General features: G+C 38.2%; 1 protein-coding gene across 6 annotated transcripts in view; it reads right to left on the reverse strand.

Moving 5' to 3' along the window:
- CNOT1 (CCR4-NOT transcription complex subunit 1) overlaps window positions 1-19,256 on the reverse strand; it is a 97,302-nt gene that overhangs the window by 40,711 nt on the left and 37,335 nt on the right. For all 6 annotated transcript variants that reach the window (XM_020282693.2, XM_020282690.2, XM_020282694.2 and 3 more), the window contains exons 9-17: window positions 18,861-18,987; window positions 18,604-18,714; window positions 14,651-14,821; window positions 14,105-14,232; window positions 11,975-12,215; window positions 9,577-9,696; window positions 8,746-8,868; window positions 8,410-8,561; window positions 125-275 (exon numbers count right to left, since the gene is read on the reverse strand). In XM_020282693.2, coding sequence (XP_020138282.1) covers window positions 125-275; window positions 8,410-8,561; window positions 8,746-8,868; window positions 9,577-9,696; window positions 11,975-12,215; window positions 14,105-14,232; window positions 14,651-14,821; window positions 18,604-18,714; window positions 18,861-18,987 — 1,324 coding nt within the window. The remainder of the gene's footprint in view (window positions 1-124; window positions 276-8,409; window positions 8,562-8,745; window positions 8,869-9,576; window positions 9,697-11,974; window positions 12,216-14,104; window positions 14,233-14,650; window positions 14,822-18,603; window positions 18,715-18,860; window positions 18,988-19,256) is intronic.

A 19,256-nucleotide genomic window follows, 5' to 3' on the forward strand; every position in this document is an offset into this window, starting at 1 on the left:
ACTGCTAGACATGCAGTTATCTAAAATGTAATAAATTCAGACAATTTATTAATGATGATGTAGCTATTATTCTAGCCCAAGTCTGTGAACAAATGTAGATGTATTGACTGCAGCATTCATTTACCTGAACAGGAGAAATGGCATCTAAGCTGCTAGCACTGGGAGGGCGTCCTTTTGGCATAACTCCAGGTGGTGGTTGTCTGGCCTTATTCATAACATTACTACAATTGGCCACCATGGTGAGAATGGTCTCTGATAACTCCTGAGAAACACTCCTACAGAGAGAAGGAAAAGCATGACTTGCTATTCCCCAGAACACCTAACTAAGCCAATCTACTTTTCTAATATAGACAATTTGCTGGAATAGATGGTTAAATTTCTGCCATATCCAACCCCTCTACATCTGTCATTCATCACTAGGATTTTCTGAGCATTGGCTTTCTCTTGAAACTCTAATTTATACCCCTGAAACTAAAACTTGCATATAGTACGACCAAGACATTTTAAAACTCTCCAAGAAACATTCTGTATTTTCAATCACTGTCACAAAACTACATCCAAACCCAGACATATCAAACAGGCAAGCAATTTTAATTCTAGTATGTCATAGTCAAACATAACACATTTATTAAGTATAAATAAAAATATCATACTTAGCCAGTAACTACATTTAACAATAGCATAAAGAAGTGATTGACCTCTAAAACAAACGTAAAGTAGGATAAATATTTGACAGAAAAACTCATTTTCCTATCTTAGGTTCTTAGTACAGGTTGAGCATTCCAAAACAGAAATGCTCCAAAACCTGGACATTTTTGAAAGCTCACATGATGCTCAAAAGAAATGCTCATTGGAGCATTTTAGATTTGGGATTTTTGAATTGGGGATGCATAGCTAGTAAATAAGTATAGTGTAAATAATAATAATTTAAAAAATCGAAATACTTCTGGCAACAAGCTTTCCAAATAAGACACTCAATCTATATTGCTTCATGAAACTACGGGGGGCTCCTTGTATTCAGAAGCTCTACATGAACTTGATATTGTCTTAAATCATCCCTCCTAAAATCAGAATTTTACTATTATCATTAAAATATAAACATGTGCAGGCCGGGCGCGGTGGCTCACGCCTGTAATCCTAGCTCTCTGGGAGGCCGAGGCGGGCGGATTGCTCGAGGTCAGGAGTTCGAAACCAGCCTGAGCAAGAGCGAGACCCCGTCTCTACTATAAATACAAAGAAATTAATTGGCCAACTAATATATATAGAAAAAATTAGCCGGGCATGGTAGTGCATGCCTGTAGTCCCAGCCACTTGGGAGGCTGAGGCAGAAGGATTGCTTGAGCCCAGGAGTTTGAGGTTGCTGTGAGCTAGGCTGATGCCATGGCACTCATTCTAGCCTAGGCAACAAAGCGAGACTCTGTCTCAAAAAAAAATAAATAAATAAATAAACATGTGGCTGGGAGCAGTGGCTCACACCTGTAATCCCAGCATTTTGGGAGGTTGGGGCAGGAGGATCACTTGAGGCCAGGAATTCAAGACCATCCTGAGCAACAATTTGAGAACCTGTCTCTACAAAAAAAAAAAAACTTTTATCAGAATATTAGCCTACAGTCCTAGCTACTTGAAAAGCTTGGACATGAATATTGCTTCACTTGCGTCCCAGTAGTTCAAGACTGCAGTGAACTATGATTGTGCCACTACACTCCAACCTGGGAAACAGAGCAAGATCCTGTCTCAAAAAAAAAAAAAAAGGAAAGGTGGTTTCTCAGACAAGAAAGTTGTTTCACATGTTTAAAAACAAAAAAAGGTTATAGTGCTAACAGTACTAAATAACTCTGCAATTACGTTAAATCCTAAATAACAATGCCAAATAACAATGCTCCAAACATGGACTACAAATTTAACAAGTTGTTTTACATCCACTGAAGCCAGGAAGAAAAATACGGTAGTGCACCACATAATGACATTTCAGTCATCAAAATGGTTATGCAGGACCACATATAAGGCAATAGTCCCATGATTGTAACACTGTATTTTTACTGTAGCTTTTCTATGTTTTGTTTTGTTTTGTTTTTTGAGACAGAGTCTCACTTTGTTGCCCAGGCTAGAGTGAGTGCTATGGCATCAGCCTATCTCACAGCAACCTCAAATTCCTGGGCACAAGCAATCCTTCTGCCTCAGCCTCCCGCGTAGCTGGGACTACAGGCATGCGCCACCATGCCCAGCTAATTTTTTCTATATATATTAGTTTGCCAATTAATTTCTTTCTATTTATAGTAGAGATGGGGTCTCGTTCTTGCTCAGGCTGGTTTCGAACTCCTGACCTCCAGCAATCCGCCTGCCTTGGCCTCCCAGAGTGCTAGGATTACAGGCATGAGCCACAGCGCCCGGCCGCTTTTCTATGTTTAGATACACAGATACTTACCATTGTACTATAACTGCTTTCAGTATCTTCAGTAAGGGCTGTAAAAAGGTTTGTAGCTTAGGAAAAATAGGCTATACCATATAGCCTAGGTATGTAGTGCATTATACCATCAAGGTTTAAGTATACCCTATAATTCTTGAACAATAATAATGCCCAACAATGCATTTCTTAGAACATATCCCTGATGTTAAGCGATACATGACTATAATAGACCATGGAAAAGAAAAGGGAGGTACGGGTATACTTACTTGTCTTAGTAACAAGTAGTAATACCATTAATTTCCAAAAGATGGTCAAACCAATTAGAGGTATTTCAAATGTAAGGACACAAGTAGCCCTCGGAAGCTTTATTTTAAAAAGTATCTAGGCTAGGCAAGGTGGCTCATCCCTGTAATTCTAGCACTCTAGGAAGCTGAGGTGGGCGGATCCTTTGAGCTCAGGAGTTTGAGACCAGCCTGAGCAAGAGCAAGACCCTGTCACTACTATAAATAGAAAGAAATTAGCTAGACAACTAAAAATATATAGAAAAAATTAGCTGGGCACAGTGGCACATGCCTGTAAGTCCCAGCTACTCAGGAGGCTGAGGCAGGATTGTTTAAGCCAAGGAGTTTGAGGTTGCTGTAAGCTAGGCTAACACCACGGCACTCTGACCCAGGCAACAGAGACTCTGTCTCAAATAAAAAAATAAAGATGGGCCGGGCGCGGTGGCTCACGCCTGTAATCCTAGCTCTCTGGGAGGCCGAGCCGGGCGGATCGTTTGAGTTCAGGAGTTCGAAACCAACCTGAGCAAGAGCGAGACCCCGTCTCTACTATAAATAGAAAAATTAATTGGCCAACTAATACATATAGAAAAAATTAGCCGGGCATGGTGGCACGTGCCTGTAGTCCCAGCTACTCGGGAGGCTGAGGCAGGAGGATTGCTTGAGCCCAGGAGTTTGAGGTTGCTGTGAGCTAGGCTGATGCCATGGCACTCACTCTAGCCTGGGCAACAAAGTGAGACTCTGTCTCAAAAAAAAAAAAAAAAAAAAAAAAAAAAAGATGTATCTGTATTCAAATTACCACTCCCCAGCAATTAAAACTTCAGACACCATATCTCAACCATTCAAACTAGCACATACTCCAATAACAAGGCTATGGAGAAACAGACACTCATACTGCTGGTAATTATACAGATTGGAACAATCCCTATAGAGGTGATTTTGCAACTCCTAACCTAGCAAATCCACTTCTAGGGGTACAAAATATGCGCTGGCAAAATGATGGATACAAAACACTACTCATGCAACGCTATTTGTGATACAAAGAGGGAAAACAATATAAATGTCCACCAATAAGAGAATGGTTGAGGAAAGCACAGAGTATCTATTAAATAGAGTATTAATCAGCAATTAAAAGGAATAAGGAAGCTCTTGGATTCCATATCATGAACTCTAGAAAAGAGCAAATTGCAAGAATATATAACATGCTACCTTTTCACGGGGTGGGGGGTGTTAAATATACAAAGATATTTGTGTTTGTTGTTACAATGCAAAGATAACCCAAAAATATTAATCAAAATGGTTACCTATAGGAAAAGGGAGAACAAGGTGGAGGTTCAACAGAAGACTTCTTGGAACATACCGTTTCAGAGTTTGACTTTAAAACTATGTCAATGTTTTACCAATCATAAAAACAAAAGCAATCAAATGAAAAAAAACCCATTAAACTAAAAAGAAACTAATCCAAAGAGACCTATGCTATGGGTTATGGAAATAGGCTACCAACAGTAGAGAGTATCACATCGGCAATAAGTCCAAAATGGCTTCAATTGTGTAAGCCAGGCCGGGCGCTGTGGCTCACGCCTGTAATCCTAGCTCTTGGGAGGCCGAGGCGGGCGGATTGCTCAAGGTCAGGAGTTCAAAACCAGCCTGAGCAAGAGCGAGACCCCGTCTCTACTATAAATAGAAAGAAATTAATTGGCCAACTGATATATATAAAAAATTAGCCGGGCATGGTGGCACATGCCTGTAGTCCCAGCTACCCGGGAGGCTGAGGCAGAAGGATCACTCGAGCCCAGGAGTTTGAGGTTGCTGTGAGCTAGGCTGACGCCACGGCACTCACTCTAGCCTGGGCAACAAAGTGAGACTCTGTCTCAAAAAAAAAAAAAAAAAAAAAAAATTGTGTAAGCCACATCATTATTTTATGTCCTTTGAAAAAACAAAATAATTCCATCAATTATAACTGTAAGACATTACCAATGAGGCACATCAGCATTTCATAGACATTAAAATATTTTTAAAGGGTATCTTAGAATTGATAAAATATGGTAATTAACATATTAATCCTTACTTGGGGGTAACTTATTTCTGAGACAATGTCAAACTCAAAGGGGGCAAGAATATTATAATGAACTCTCATAAACTCAAAGGGGGCAAGAATATTATAATGAACTCTCATAAATGGGTCACTCACTAATGGTTAACATTTTGCCCTACTTCTTAACCATTTCTATATTCCTCGACCCAAGCATTTAAATTTTGATATATTTTCTAAGAACAAGAACATTTTCTAACATACCATGTGAAATTATCAAGATTAGAAGCTTAACGCTGATAAAACAAACAAGTCATATTCACATTATACCAATTGTTCCCATACTGTCCTTCACAGCTATTTTCCCATTGGATCAGGATTCATTCCACTACACTGAGTTATCACCTCTCTTTAGCTCCTTTAACCTGGAATAATTCTAAGCCCGTGTGTCTTTCTTGACCTAGATATTTTTTAAGTACAAGTCAGTTATTTTATAGACTGTCCCTTGATTTGAGTTTGTCTATTTTAGATTTAGATTATGCATTAAAAGCCTTACCATGTAAGTTATACTGTTTTCTTCTCCTTGGGTTTTATCATGGGGCATATGATATAGGTTTCAGCTGGTGATCACTCTGAGATCAACAGATTAATGCAGGCATCCTCTAACTACAGCCCGTGGGCCACATGCAGGCTGCCTAGCACATTTATCCGGCCCTCCGGATATTTTTGCTGCTGCTCCTCTCCTGCTTAGCAGCCAATTCGTCCTGGGCCCACAGTGTACACTCTCCAATGGTCTAAGGGACAGTGAACTGGCCCCATTTAATAAGTCTGAGGACCCCTGGATTAATGTGTGTCAGTTTCTCCATTGAAGTTATTGTTTTTCTCCTTTGTAATTATTAAGTAATTTGTGGGGAGAGAATTTGAAACTACATAATTACCCTGCTCCTCAAACATTCACTCACTACACTTTTAGTGTTCATTAAATATTACAACTCCATCATAATGACTTCCATATTTATTAGTAGGAATAACTTTCCTTCACTGGTATTTATTTACAAACATGGATTCTAAATACTTCATGTGCATTATTCTATTAAATTCTTCAACAAGACAGGTATTGCTAATATAGCGACTAAAGAAAATAACTGAAAACCGAGAAGTTGGGAGGACTTCCTCCTTACACATATATACAAAATCATTTTATCCAATTTTTTTTTTTTGAGACAGAGTCTCGCTTTGTTGCCTAGGCTAGAGTGAGTGCCGTGGCGTCAGCCTAGCTCACAGCAACCTCAAACTCTTGGGCTCAAGTGATCCTTCTGTCTCAGCCTCCCAAGTAGCTGGGACTTACAGGCATGAGCCACCATGCCCGGCTAATTTTTTCTATATATATTAGTTGGCCAATTAGTTTCTTTCTATTTGTAGTAGAGACGGGGTCTCGCTCTTGCTCAGGCTTGTTTCGAACTCCCGACCTCGAGCAATCCGCCCGCCTCGGCCTCCCAGAGAGCTAGGATTACAGGCGTGAGCCACCGCGCCCGGCCTATTTTATCCAATTTTAACATGCACTTAATTTGCCAGAATATTCAATTCCAGGTGGATTGAAATGTATGTATGTGAAAGGCAAAATTTTTAAATTTTAGAAGAGAGTAAGGACAACATCTCTCCTTTATAAAAGCAACTAGAAATAGAAAACGAGCAAAAACGTCAGAATCAACTTTTTCAGAACTCAGGAAACTAACCAAAGGTTTACAACAATTGGGGAATTTTTATTCAAGAAAGACCTATTATATCTTAATAAAAAACACCAAGCTTTCTAGCATATTAATTTGCCCTGTTCCAGTCTTCAGCTCTACAGAGCCTTTGAAACTAAGAGCTCCGAAACGCACTGAACACCAACAGCCTGATAGAAACCAGAGGTGGGTCAGAACAGGGTTCAAACATCTTAGCTGAACTGTCATTATTTCACCTGTTTAGGGAGTCCCTGTCAGGCCATAATGGCAAGGCTGTCTTTATCTGACCTAAGAGCTTGCCCAGAACAAAAACCCTTTTCCCATGAGATGTCAATAGAAAACATTTAAAGGTAATTGCTTTAAACTCTCTGGTTGGTTGAGGTGGAAGATTACAGCTGGAGCTGTTAGCCTGTTGTTTTACAAGCTAACCAAAAATCTTAAAAGAAAAACTCGAAATAAAAGCTAAGGTGGAGTAGTCAATTGCCTGGCCAAGTGTTTACGGTATGTTCCAATGCACATACAATAGCAAAGAAAAACCTAGCATATTGATAACCAGGTTTGGATTTAAGGAAAGCTCTGTCCAATCTTAACTAACAAAGCTAATCAAACAGGGACTTCCAGTGGCCAAATATGACAAAGAATAGACTTCACAGAATTCTGCTAATAAAAAGAAAGAGAGAACAATATCAAACAACAAACCCCAGTGAACCAGGAAGAAAAGGATTTCAAGAATTGCCACAGTATTTTAAATTTCCCTTATTCAACAAAAAACTTTACAAAATCTGCAAAGAAACAAGAAGGTTTGGCCCATATAGAAATTGTCCCCGAGAAAGCACAACTGTTAGACTTATTAGACAAAGACTTTAAATTGGCTATCTTAAACAGGTACAAAAAACATATTTAGGCTGGCTGGGAACGCCTAAATATTTAGGTGGCTCATGCCTGTAATCCTAGCACTCTGGGAGGCCGAGGCAGGAGAATCACTTGAGCCCAAGAGTTTAAGGTTGCTGTAAGCTAGGCTGACTGCAGCACTCTAGCCAGGTAACACAGTGAGACTCTGTCTCAAAAAAAAATAAAAATAAATAATAAAAAAAAGAACTGTGTGATCATCTCAATAGATGATGCAGAAAAAATATTTGATAAAACCCTTTCATCATAAAAACATTGCAACAAATTAGAACTGGAAGGTAAAGAAACTTGCTCAACTTGATGAAGAGCATCTATGAAAAACCTACAGTGTCATCATACTTAATGGTGAAACACTATATACTTCCCTCCTAAAATCAGAAATAAAACAAGGATGTCTTGCTCTTGCCATTTTCTATTCAACATTATACTCAAGGTTCATATTAGGGCAATTAGGCATGAAAAAATAACAAAAGTCATCCAGATTAAAAAGCAATAAATCTCCATTGAAAGATGACATCATCTTTAAATAAAACAAACAAAGGATTTAATAAGAGAAATGCTAGACTCATGCACTGAAAATGACAAAACATAGCACACTCTGGGAGGCCGAGGCGGGAGGATCACTCAAAGTCAGGAGTTCGAAACCAGCCTGAGCAAGAGCGAGATCCCATCTCTACTATAAATAGAAAGAAATTAATTGGCCAACTAAAAATATATAGAAAAAAATTAGCTGGGCATGGTGGTGCATGCCTGTAGTCCCAGCTATACTCAGGATGCTGAGTCAGAAGGATTGTTAGAGCCCAGGAGTTCGAGGTTGCTGTGACCTAGGCTGACGCCACAGCAATCTAGCCCAGGCAACAGAGTGAGACTCTGTCTCAAAAAAAAAAAAAAAAATATTAAATCAAATATATAAGTAGCCTAGTGGTTTGTACTTAACCATCAGATTGTCTTAAACTGCTGTCCCACATTCAACCTTCTCTTCCACAATCAACAACCATCCATATAATCCAATTTCAGGATTAAAGAGTCATTCATTCTCGAGTATGTTCTTCTTACCCTGCACAAGCCTGCAAACAGGCCAACATTGTCGCCAGAGTTTCTGGAGGAAGTTGAGCACTTTTGGGCTGGTCTTTCTCTGGGGCAAGTCCACCCAATATAGAAGGGCACCGTCTCTTTAAAAAAGTCATACATGCTTGGATAAAAGGCTCCTGAAAAAGAAAAAAGTTTCTTAGTATATTTGAAATTGATCTTAACTGGTTTCAGATTAAAAACTGCTAAACACTATGACTAACATCCAGAATAAATAATACCTTCATTGCCACTTTAAAAGTTTGTTAGCAATTTTAGCTACCAAAATTTAAAAAGAGAAATAAATGAAGAAATCCTGCTTACCCCATGCTCTCGAATCTTATCCGTGAGCCACTTGTCAAGTTTGAGGTATTCACGACGTGAAGCGAGTGCAGCAAGGTCAATCACAAAGGCAAAAGGAGTACCATTTAGCAGCATTGACAAGGCCTAAAGAAAAGCAATTTTAGAAACTACAATATAAGCTATTAAGTAAATATCTCTCTGTAGCACTATTTCCTGCTTTTAACAAACAAGTCTAATAAAACACACTGCTAATTTAAACAACTTATCACACAACTTAATTCAATTCAGTGGTTTAACACTAGTCCTTAGATTACTTTTTAAAGGAGAATGCACAACTCTACCTTCAAAACAAACTTTGCTCTGTGCTTTTTCAAATAACGAAAACCCAGAGCATAGCAAGATTCAAAGGATCAATAATTTACCTTCCCCATTTTTAAAAATGTAAACACAGGCTTACTCTAACCTAAGCAAAACTGCATTATCAAAACTATTGTACCTACTGATTAATGGTACCCAGCCAAACAATTTGTCAAAAGAATCTGTAGATTCAGGGAGAAATACACCTAGTTTATCCAAAAATTATATCTCGCAGTTTATGAAAAAAGTTCAATTATCACTTTAAAACAGTCTTACAAAACATAGAACAATAAAAAACCAATAAAAATATGCTTACATATCTAAAACCATACTACTTTCCATCCTATTGACTTACAAGGCAAATTCTAAATCTAAACTCATTTTACCTAAGAGCTGATTACATGTGAATTATTCCTAAGAAACGTTTATTGCACAAAAATTTATTTTTTTATCACTAATAAGTAAGCCAGTATCATTCTATTCTTCTGAACTCACCTTCAAGTCCTGGGCCACATCAAGTATTCGAGATAATTTGGCCTGGTCATACTGCTCCCCTCTCATGTACCATTCTGCCATCGCATGCATGATAAGTTGGCGAATTGAGGGAGACTGTCCCTAAAAAACAAGAAGAAAAGCTAAATAGCAATACTGCTAAACATTGTGACAAGTGCTATTACAAATGCCCAGCTAATTTTACTTGTACTTATATAAAAATCAGGAGTATTTGTGCAGACATTAAGTTCAGATCTCAAACACTATGCAATTACAGCGACATTCTTTATGGAATGCCAAGTTACACTGACATCTTTGAAATTAAGTCTCCTAAGCTTGGGTCATACACTTATTCAACCCTCTTATTTGCTCTACATACATTTTCAGATAGAAAATTACAAACAGTATATGATAGAATATACGAACACGATTACATCAAGTTATTTTTTTTTTTTTTTTGAGACACAGTCTCACTCTGTTGCCCAGGCTAGAGTGCCGTGGCCTCAGCCTAGTTCACAGCAACCTCAAATTCCTGGGCTATGGCTATCCTCCTGCCTCAGCCTCCCAAGTAGCTGGGACTACAAGCATGCGTGACCACGCCCAGCTAAGTTTTTCTACATATTTTTAGTTAGCCAATTAATTTCTATTTTTTAGTAGAGACAGGGTCTCACTCTTGCTCAGGCTGGTCTTGAACTCCTGAGCTTAAACGATCCACCTGCCTTGGCCTCCCACTCAAGTTTATATAATTACTTGAAATTACAAATCACTGGTATATAAATAAAAACAATATCATTGAAGGTGACCATCTCTTGTGTAGCATAGTACAGAGCTATATCGCTATTTTTGGGAGTGGTATTTGTACATACATTTTAAATCTGGCAATTTCCACAAACAGAAATGTTTGGGTTTTTTATTTTTATTTTTTGGTAATCATTCAATTTCCTTTTTTACCAGCAGGTAGCCTGGCTTTCAATACTAATCATGAATAATACAAACAGACAGCTGGAACTCAGTAAATATCTATCAAACAAGTGACAGTAAGGCAACTACTATTGCTATATCTAAATTATATTCCAGTAACTGCCATAGATAGGCAGATGGTCCAAGTAGGGTAAGAATGAGTAGGTCACTCTGGGAGGCCAGGCGGATTGCTCAAGGTCAGGAGTTCAAAACCAGCCTGAGGGCTGGGCACAGTGGCTCACTCCTGTAATCCTAGCACTTTGGGAGGCCCAGGAGGGCGGACTGCTCGAGGTCAGGAGTTCAAAACCAGCCTGAGCAAGAGTGAGACCCCGTCTCTACTATAAATAGAAAGAAATTAATTGGCCAACTAATATATATAGAAAAAATTAGCCAGGCATGGTGGCGCATGCCAGTATGCCTGTAGTCCCAGCTACTCGGGAGGCTGAGGCAGGAGGATGGCTTGAGCCCAGGAGTTTGAGGTTGCTGTGAGCTAGGCTGACACCAGGGCACTCTAGCCCAGGCAACTTAGTGAGACTCTGTCTCCAAAAAAAAAAAGAAAGTCTGGGCTGTAGATGCTTGATTAAATGTTTCTTAAGCATTCTATAAACTGTAAATTTCCCATGTTAATTGGTTTCTAAAAAAGGAGAAACTAACTGAATAGTATGGAACTTAGGCTACCATTTTTCATTTATAAATACAGTCTTTAGCTAATTTTTTCAAACAGTGTTTTGCTCTGTTGCCTAGGCTAGAGTGTCATTTTGTGGGGTTGGTACTTGCCACATTTCTTACAGAAAGTCCGGCGAGTTTTAGGGACCATGTTCATCATGTTTGCATGTGTGCTATCGGCAACGAAAGAAAAAGGAATATTTAAGCTCGTAACTGTTATCAAAACGATGTTGGTAGCCAGGTGTGTGGGCTCACACCTATAATCCTACCACTGTGGGAGACCGAGGTGGGAGGATTGCTTGAGCTCAGGAGTTCAAGACCAGCCTTGGCAAGAGCAAGACCTCTTCTCCATTAAAAATAGAAAAATCAGGCGGGCGTGGTGGTGCATGCCTGTAGTCCCACCTACTTGGGAGGCTGAGGCAAGAGGATCACTTGAGCACAGGAGTTTGAGGTTGCTGTGAGGTAAGCTGACACCACTGCTTTCTAGCCCAGGCAACAGAGTGAGACTCTGCCTCAAAAAAAAGGATGTCGGTGCCCTAGCAATATGAATATGAATCTTTTAGACATTATCTTGCCTCCTTGCTCTTTGGAATTATATATTTTAATGCTCACATGACTCTAAAAGATAAAACAAGTTTTAAGACACTATGACTTCTCCAGAAAGCCACAGTAATGCAAAGAGTGACAATAAATTTCTCTAGCTGAACACCCTCAACATTCCAAAGAATGTCAATTATTTAGATGAAGACACTGTAAGTACACAGTTGTGTCTTACCTGCCCATGCCATGCATAGTGCAAAATAATAGCTGAGTTAGGATGGTTTCCAAGGAAAATTGGCATCAGAGTAGAGATGAGTTCATGGCGCAAGGTATGCCAGGAGGTGTTGATTTGTAGTAAGGCCAATACCAGCATGTCTGGACAGTGTTTGATAGGGAAGCTGAAGAGCTGTTTGACTTGCTCATACTGCCCAACCTCTGCAAGCCTCAGCAGAGATTCAATCAAATCCAAGCTCTTCCTAACAAGAATAGAAGAAAGATGCTTTCTCAATGAAAATCCAAGTACACAAAATTCATTTTCAAAATAAGTGATAACCACCTATCAGGACAAAACCAAGTTGCCACCATGTTTTAATATTTGATACTTAAATTGTTGCTGTTTCTTTCTAAAAGATATGCTGCTATCTTTCCGGATTAATTTCAAAGGCAGTCCAAATTAACAGACAATAACTGATGGAGGAGAGGACAAAACCACTGAATATCTGCATAATTATGAATCCTGCTTACCAAAAGCTATCACAGACGTCAGTCATCAGGATGAAAAAAGAAACAAATCACAGTTTAGGAATAGTCAACTCAACTACCCCCATAGCAGTCGTAACTACATACAAAAAAATTCTACCAAAAATACATCCTTAATACTCACTTTAGTGATACAAAGTTACAATTTAGGTGCCTCCTGATATAAGTGTGAAATCCACAACATCTGCCAAGAAATTATCTGGACAACTTAAAATATACAGAAAAAATTAACCAGGCATGGTGGTGCACGCCTGTAGTCCCAGCTACTTGGGTGTCTGAGGCAGGAGGATCCTGAGCTCAGGAGTTTGAGGTTGCTATGAGCTAGGCTGATGCCACGGCACTCTAGCCCAGACAAAAGAGTGAGACCCTTGTCTCAAAAAAAAGACATTGTTGAGCCAATTAGGAAAACTTAAATATAGATAATTTGCTATATTAACCACTTCAGGACTGTGCTCACCGGACGCAAAACCTAGCCCACAGCTGGCACTCATAATCCACTCGACAGCTTGTGCTGTGCTTTGACAACAAATCTATTTTTCTCTTTTGTGATGAGGAAAGCTTTAAAGCACTGAAAGCTTGTTTTGCTTTACTTGTAATGTAAATCAGAATAGGTAACATATACATATGTTTTCATTACGTTATTTTTAAATGTTCACAATTTTATTTTGAAAAATTAGAAAAGTCGTATCACAGCTGTCCGCTAAAGTTGCTGTGCACGTTCGTCTGTGACTGTCGACTACAGTCGACGCTGGTCCCAAAGTGGTTAAGGAACCAGTATTTGTTAAATGGGATAACGACATGTTTTTAATATGGAAAGAAGCTTTTATCTGTTAAAATACAATGAAAAGGCTTTATTTCTATACACATTAGACTCAACAGGAAAAACCAGCCAAACTTGCAAATCCAATGTTGGCTTATCATGTGGGAAAAGAACACATTACCACCAAAAAATAAAGACAACCTGTTCAATGAAGAAAAGGTGTCCTGGGAGAGTATAGTTAGGAAAAAAAAATTGAAAAAACATTATAAGTTAGATGCCTCTGGCAAACAATTCAGGCCATCCTCCCTCCCTGTAGCTATGTGTATACTTCAACAATGATGGAAATACTTTTATCATCCTTCCCTGACATCACCAGAGAGGAGCGACTGAACAAAGAGTCTCAGGAAAAACCTAAACTAGACAGTGGAGTCAGATTCTCCCTCAGAAATTTGGAACTGGAAGTCAGAGTAACTAGATAAGTTAGCTCAAAGTATCAGATTTGATGGGCTACCCTGAGCAACTTACAAAGGAAAAAAAAAAGGCAAGCAAATGTACAGAGAAGAAATCTTAAGAAGTACAAATTTAAGAAGTCCAATATTTGATAGTTTTCAATTTTTGATATTTTAGAAAATACCTGATGACACACCTTAAAGAGCAGAGAAATAACTAGTGAAAGCAGACTAAATAACAATTTTATCCACCAACACCCTCTATGAAAACTTAAGGTAAGTAGGATCACTAAAAATATTGTTTTATTTTAAACCTGTTAACTATATAGTTGGCTCACAATTTTATATTTCAAAAAAGATGTGACCCTTTAAAGAAAAGCTATATGAGAGTGTTTACCATGTGGCAATTTCTCGATTGTCATCCTCCGGTGGTGCTTTCAGAATATCAGTGGCAACAGTATGACAGGGATAATCCGCAAAACAGAAGATTTCTGGATTTATAAGGGAATGCTGAATGAAGGATAGCTGGAAAAAAAGAAGAAAGTCTTTACCACCATACGTGATTGTGAATGATATAAAAATTCAAAATATTTTCATCAGGCTAATCTCAAAGTTATTAAGAATGACAATTTTCCTTTTAAAATCTTAATTTTTTGCCCTTTGAAAACCAAGACAATTTAGACAAATAAAAGGTGCATGGTGAGATGGCCTTGGAGACAAACAAGATTACATCACTGGGAAAACAGCTTGATTGTTATACCTGAACGAAGTCTTATTGGTTACTAAAACTAGGGTAATATTTTCAATACTTATGATACTCTGTTCTCTTCTGAGCTATGTAAAACAAATTCAACTTTAAAAGAGTATTTCAATCAATGGATAGCACTACATAAGGAATAAGTCATTTTTATTCCCCTACTATAGCTCAATACCACTCACTTACCTGGCCTTCTGCATGTTTCCAAGGTCGATATATGAGGTCTACTGGGAATACTTCCATACCCAAACCCCTCTGAATGCCATAAACCACATTATGAAGTCCTTTACTGTCACGAATTTGAAATCCAGGATGGTCCAGTTCATAAGTTACTTCCTTGAAATTCAAACTCGGGTTCTAAAAAAAAGATAAAAGCAGTTCAAAGTTTAATGAACACAAAGCTTTATTCAAAGGGCCAAATTAAATCTGAAATTCAATCAAGATGTTCTTCTTAAAAACTCAAAATCATCTGAATTTTTCTGACATTTTGAAAGAGTGTTCAATTCCTAATATTCAAAATAAACTATGAGCAAGGTACTCCAAACTTCAGATCAGGACATACTTCTAAATGTGTGAGTACTTAAGCAGGAACCCTCTCTTTCCCTACTTAGTCCAACAACAGGACCCATTCCAATATGGCAAATGAATAACTCTTCGCTCAGTGCTGTCTTTACACCAAGATTCTACCATACTGGAACAAGGTGGCAAAGATAAATCAATTATCCCAGACATCATTCTTAATTAACGTAAGATCTCCTTTAAAAGCATCCCAACATATGCACCAATGGTCTAGATTCGATATGTTTAAATGACTAAAAATTCCATTCAAAAGATGTTTTTTGGAAAAGGTATTCAAAAATAGCAGTTTGAGACTCCTTAAAGAAAAGCAAAGGAAACAAGTTTATAAAAGGTAATTTACCAAACACCCTGCACAAAGTAGTATGTCTTATGCTTGAAAAGAAAAAGGCAAATAAGGAAATGACATTATGTTGGCAGTGTACAATTTGCATTTAAAGCTCTAACCATTCTTTGCCAAAGTGTTCTGAAGGGGGTGGGGTGGTGGAAGAGTTCTAAAGTGACTCCATTCAAGCCATAAAGACTTTAAAACTTGCTTGTGCTTGAATATGGTACAAAACAATCGTCAGTTGGAGTTTTCCTAAGGAAATAGTAACTTTCAGAAAATAACTTTTTAAAATTTGTTTTCAAAGACTGGTTACAAAAAAACAGGACCATAAATTTACTGCTAAACAGCATTATCCCAGATAGAGGTAAGTTTGATAAATCCACAGTCGTGCCCATCCTTGATAGACAATCAAACAACCAAATTATGAACCCGATGTGTATCTAAAATTGTCCTCTGGTCAAAAATTACGTAGACAACGGCAACAAAAATAAAAAAATGGGACCTGATCAAATTAAAAAGCTTCTGCACAGTCAAAGAAACTCTCAAGAGAGCAAACAGACAACCCCACAGAATGGGAGAAAATTTTTGCAAGCTACACATCTGATAAAGGTCTGATAACTAGAATCTATTTAGAACTCAGAAAAATCAGCAAGAAAAAAAATCAAACAATCCTATCAAAAAATGGGCAAAGGACATGAACAGAAACTTCTCAAAAGAAGACAGAATAATGGCCAACAAACATATGAAAAAAATGTTCAACATCTCTAATCATCAGGGAAATGCAAATCAAAACCACAATGAGATATCACTTATCTCCAGTGAGAATGGCCTTTATCAAAAAGTCCCCAAACAATAAATGCTGGTGTGGATGTGGAGAGAGAGGAACACTCCTACAATGCTGGTGGGACTGCAAACTAGTTCAACCTCTGTGGAAAGTAATATGGAGATACCTCAAAGTGATACAAATATATCTACCATTTGATCCAGCAATTCCACTACTGGGCATCTACTCAAAAGAACAAAAGTCACTTTATGAAAAAGACACCTGCACTCGAATGTTTATAGCAGCACAATTCACAATCACAAAGCTGTGGAAACAACCCAAGTGCCCATCAATTCATGAGTGAATTAATAAAATGTGGTATATATACATATACCATGGAGTACTACTCAGCTTTAAGAAACAATGGTGATATAGCACCTCTTGTATATTCCTGGATAGAGCTAGAACCCATTCTACTAAGTGAAGTATCTCAAGAATGGAAAAACAGGCTGGGCGCAGTGGCTCACGCCTGTAATCCTAGCTCTCTGGGAGGCCGAGGCGGGTGGATTGCTCGAGCTCAGGAGTTCAAAACCAGCCTGAGCAAGAGCGAGACACCGTCTCTACTATAAATAGAAACTGATATATATATAAAAAAAAAAAAAATTAGCCGGGCATGGTGGCGCATGCCTGTAATCCCAGCTACTCGGGAGGCTGAGGCAGTAGGATCGCTTGAGCCCAGGAGTTTGAGGTTGCTGTGAGCTAGGCTGACGCCACAGCACTCGCTCTAGCCTGAACAACAAAGCAAGACTCTCTCTCCAAAAAAAAAAAAAAAAAAGGAAAAAGGAAAAACAAGCACATGTACTCGCCAGCAAATTGGTATTAACGGATCAACACCTAAGTGGACATATAGGAGTAACATTTATCGGGTGTCGGGAGGGTGGGAGGAGGGGATGGGTATATACAACCAACCGACTAAGCTGTGCAACATTTGGGGGATGGACACACTTGAAGCTCTTATTCGAGGGGGGAGGGAGGCATGGGCAATATATGTAACCTTAACACCTGTATCCCCATAATACGCTAAAATAAAAATAAATAAATTTTTAAAAAATTGTGTAGAAAACGCTGACAGAGTTCAAGAAGAAAAAGGAAGGAAGAAAAGAGGTTACTAATTCAATTGTTTAAAACTCCAGTGCAGGCACTCAATTTTTTCACTCTCTGTAAACAGGAACAAAAAAATAGCTTCAGATATCATGTACTTACCTACAATTTTTTTTTTTTTTGAGACAGAGTCTCACTCTGTTGCCCCAGGCTCAACCTAGCTCTCAGCAACCTCAAACTCCTAGACTCAAGCAATCCTCCTGCCTCAGCCTCCAGAGTAGCTGGGGCTACAGGCATGTAGATAAAACTGTGGTTTTTATACTTTTCCTAGTTTTCTGCTTCGATCGTGTTATTATTTTTGCCTTCTATTACTAATGAAAAATTGTCTAACAAATCCATCTGCTATTGAGAAAACAAAAAGAAAACACATTGATATCAGTGGTAGCAAGATCATATAGAGAACAGCACACTACTTCTGGTCTCCTGCCCGCTTAAAAGAAAAAACACAACAGCATGCCTCTCTGTAACTGGATTTTACCCTTAAAGTCCAAACATGTGAAAGTGAAGATGAGAAATAGGACAGATATATCCTATTTCTGGACACCTGATTTTAAAATGTGATTATGTATATGTAGTCTTATATTACGCTGGATGACATTTTTTAAGAACCAAACTGAAGATACTGCATCTTGACACCACTACTGTCCCACTTACTAAATTTTATCACTTCCTTTAAATATCTAAAAAGTTTCATTTCTTTGTTTTATTTAAGTTTTTCAATATTTTAGTGGAGGCACTTTATCTGTTTATTTAATTTGTAGATAATCCAAAAGTGGAAACAGTAAGATAAATGAATTTTTATTATCCTTATCCACCATACAGAGTTTGCAGGATTTTTGTTATACCTACCAAAAAACATTCAGAAGGCCTTCCTTCTCAGTAATTCTTTAATCATTACTTTGCAATAAATTAGCCCTATCCACTCCCTGCAAAATCACACAACTAACCCTCAGCAGTGCCGCTTAGAACTGCAAGGCAACAACCTCCCCCCAAAAAACTAGAATTTGATTATGTACTATTTCCAGTGCATAATTAACTCAAATACTTCATTCCTTTTCTTTTTCCAAAAGACTACTCAAGTGTAGTAAGAAGGTCATAATGAGAATAAGTAGTTCAATCTGTAACTCACTGTGGTCAATCAAGGTAATTCACAACCTTCCTGCCAGCTTCATTACTTTACAAGCCAAAGTTCGAGAATTACAAAACACTGCTGCTCTTGCACAGCTGGGCATTTTATTTATTAAAATTTGCTTTCTTTGGGCTATATGTTACTAATATCATGAATCAAAAACCATGATTACAGGTACTTACCAGTTCTTTGAGAACATCAATCAAGACTTCTACATTCCACGTGTGTGCCTGTGCTCCATCACTTTTATCTTTTCCATCACTCCAGATACCACTGCCAGGAGCAGAGATACTCTGTAGAAGTAAAACTTGAATTACACAAATCCAACTACTTAATATGTTCAGTTCTGGTTGGTAGCACAGTCATACTGCCATTTAATGAATAAAATAAAGAGGACAGGATATTAACTCACTTGGTAAAATAGCTGAATTCAACACACCTGTAATGGAATACCATCTGTTAATCCTGAATGAGTTCGAGCCATCATTCCCAAAACCCTTGCAACCTGGGCAGCTGTGACCTCCCGAACACCAAACTGCATGATTATATTGCGACATTCTTCAATACTGAAACAGAAAGGTAACTTCAGAAAAATGCTACCATCCTCAAAACCAAGATTAAGAAATGCTAGTATTAAATGAACCCTTGTGTGAAATCATACATGCCACTTAAACAAATAGAATAAGCTTCATTTCTTGTGACTTTTATATAGCTAGGAACGTAAAAAACACCTACTTAAGAAAATGGCAAAATTTTAAAAGATCAATGGAAGAAAATACGAGCCAAGAGTAATGATCTTTCACAGTGACATATAAAATTATCCTCAATTCTCAAT

The sequence above is a fragment of the Microcebus murinus genome, chromosome 20 (assembly GCF_040939455.1).
Source record: "Microcebus murinus isolate Inina chromosome 20, M.murinus_Inina_mat1.0, whole genome shotgun sequence".
Lineage (NCBI taxonomy): Eukaryota > Metazoa > Chordata > Mammalia > Primates > Cheirogaleidae > Microcebus > Microcebus murinus.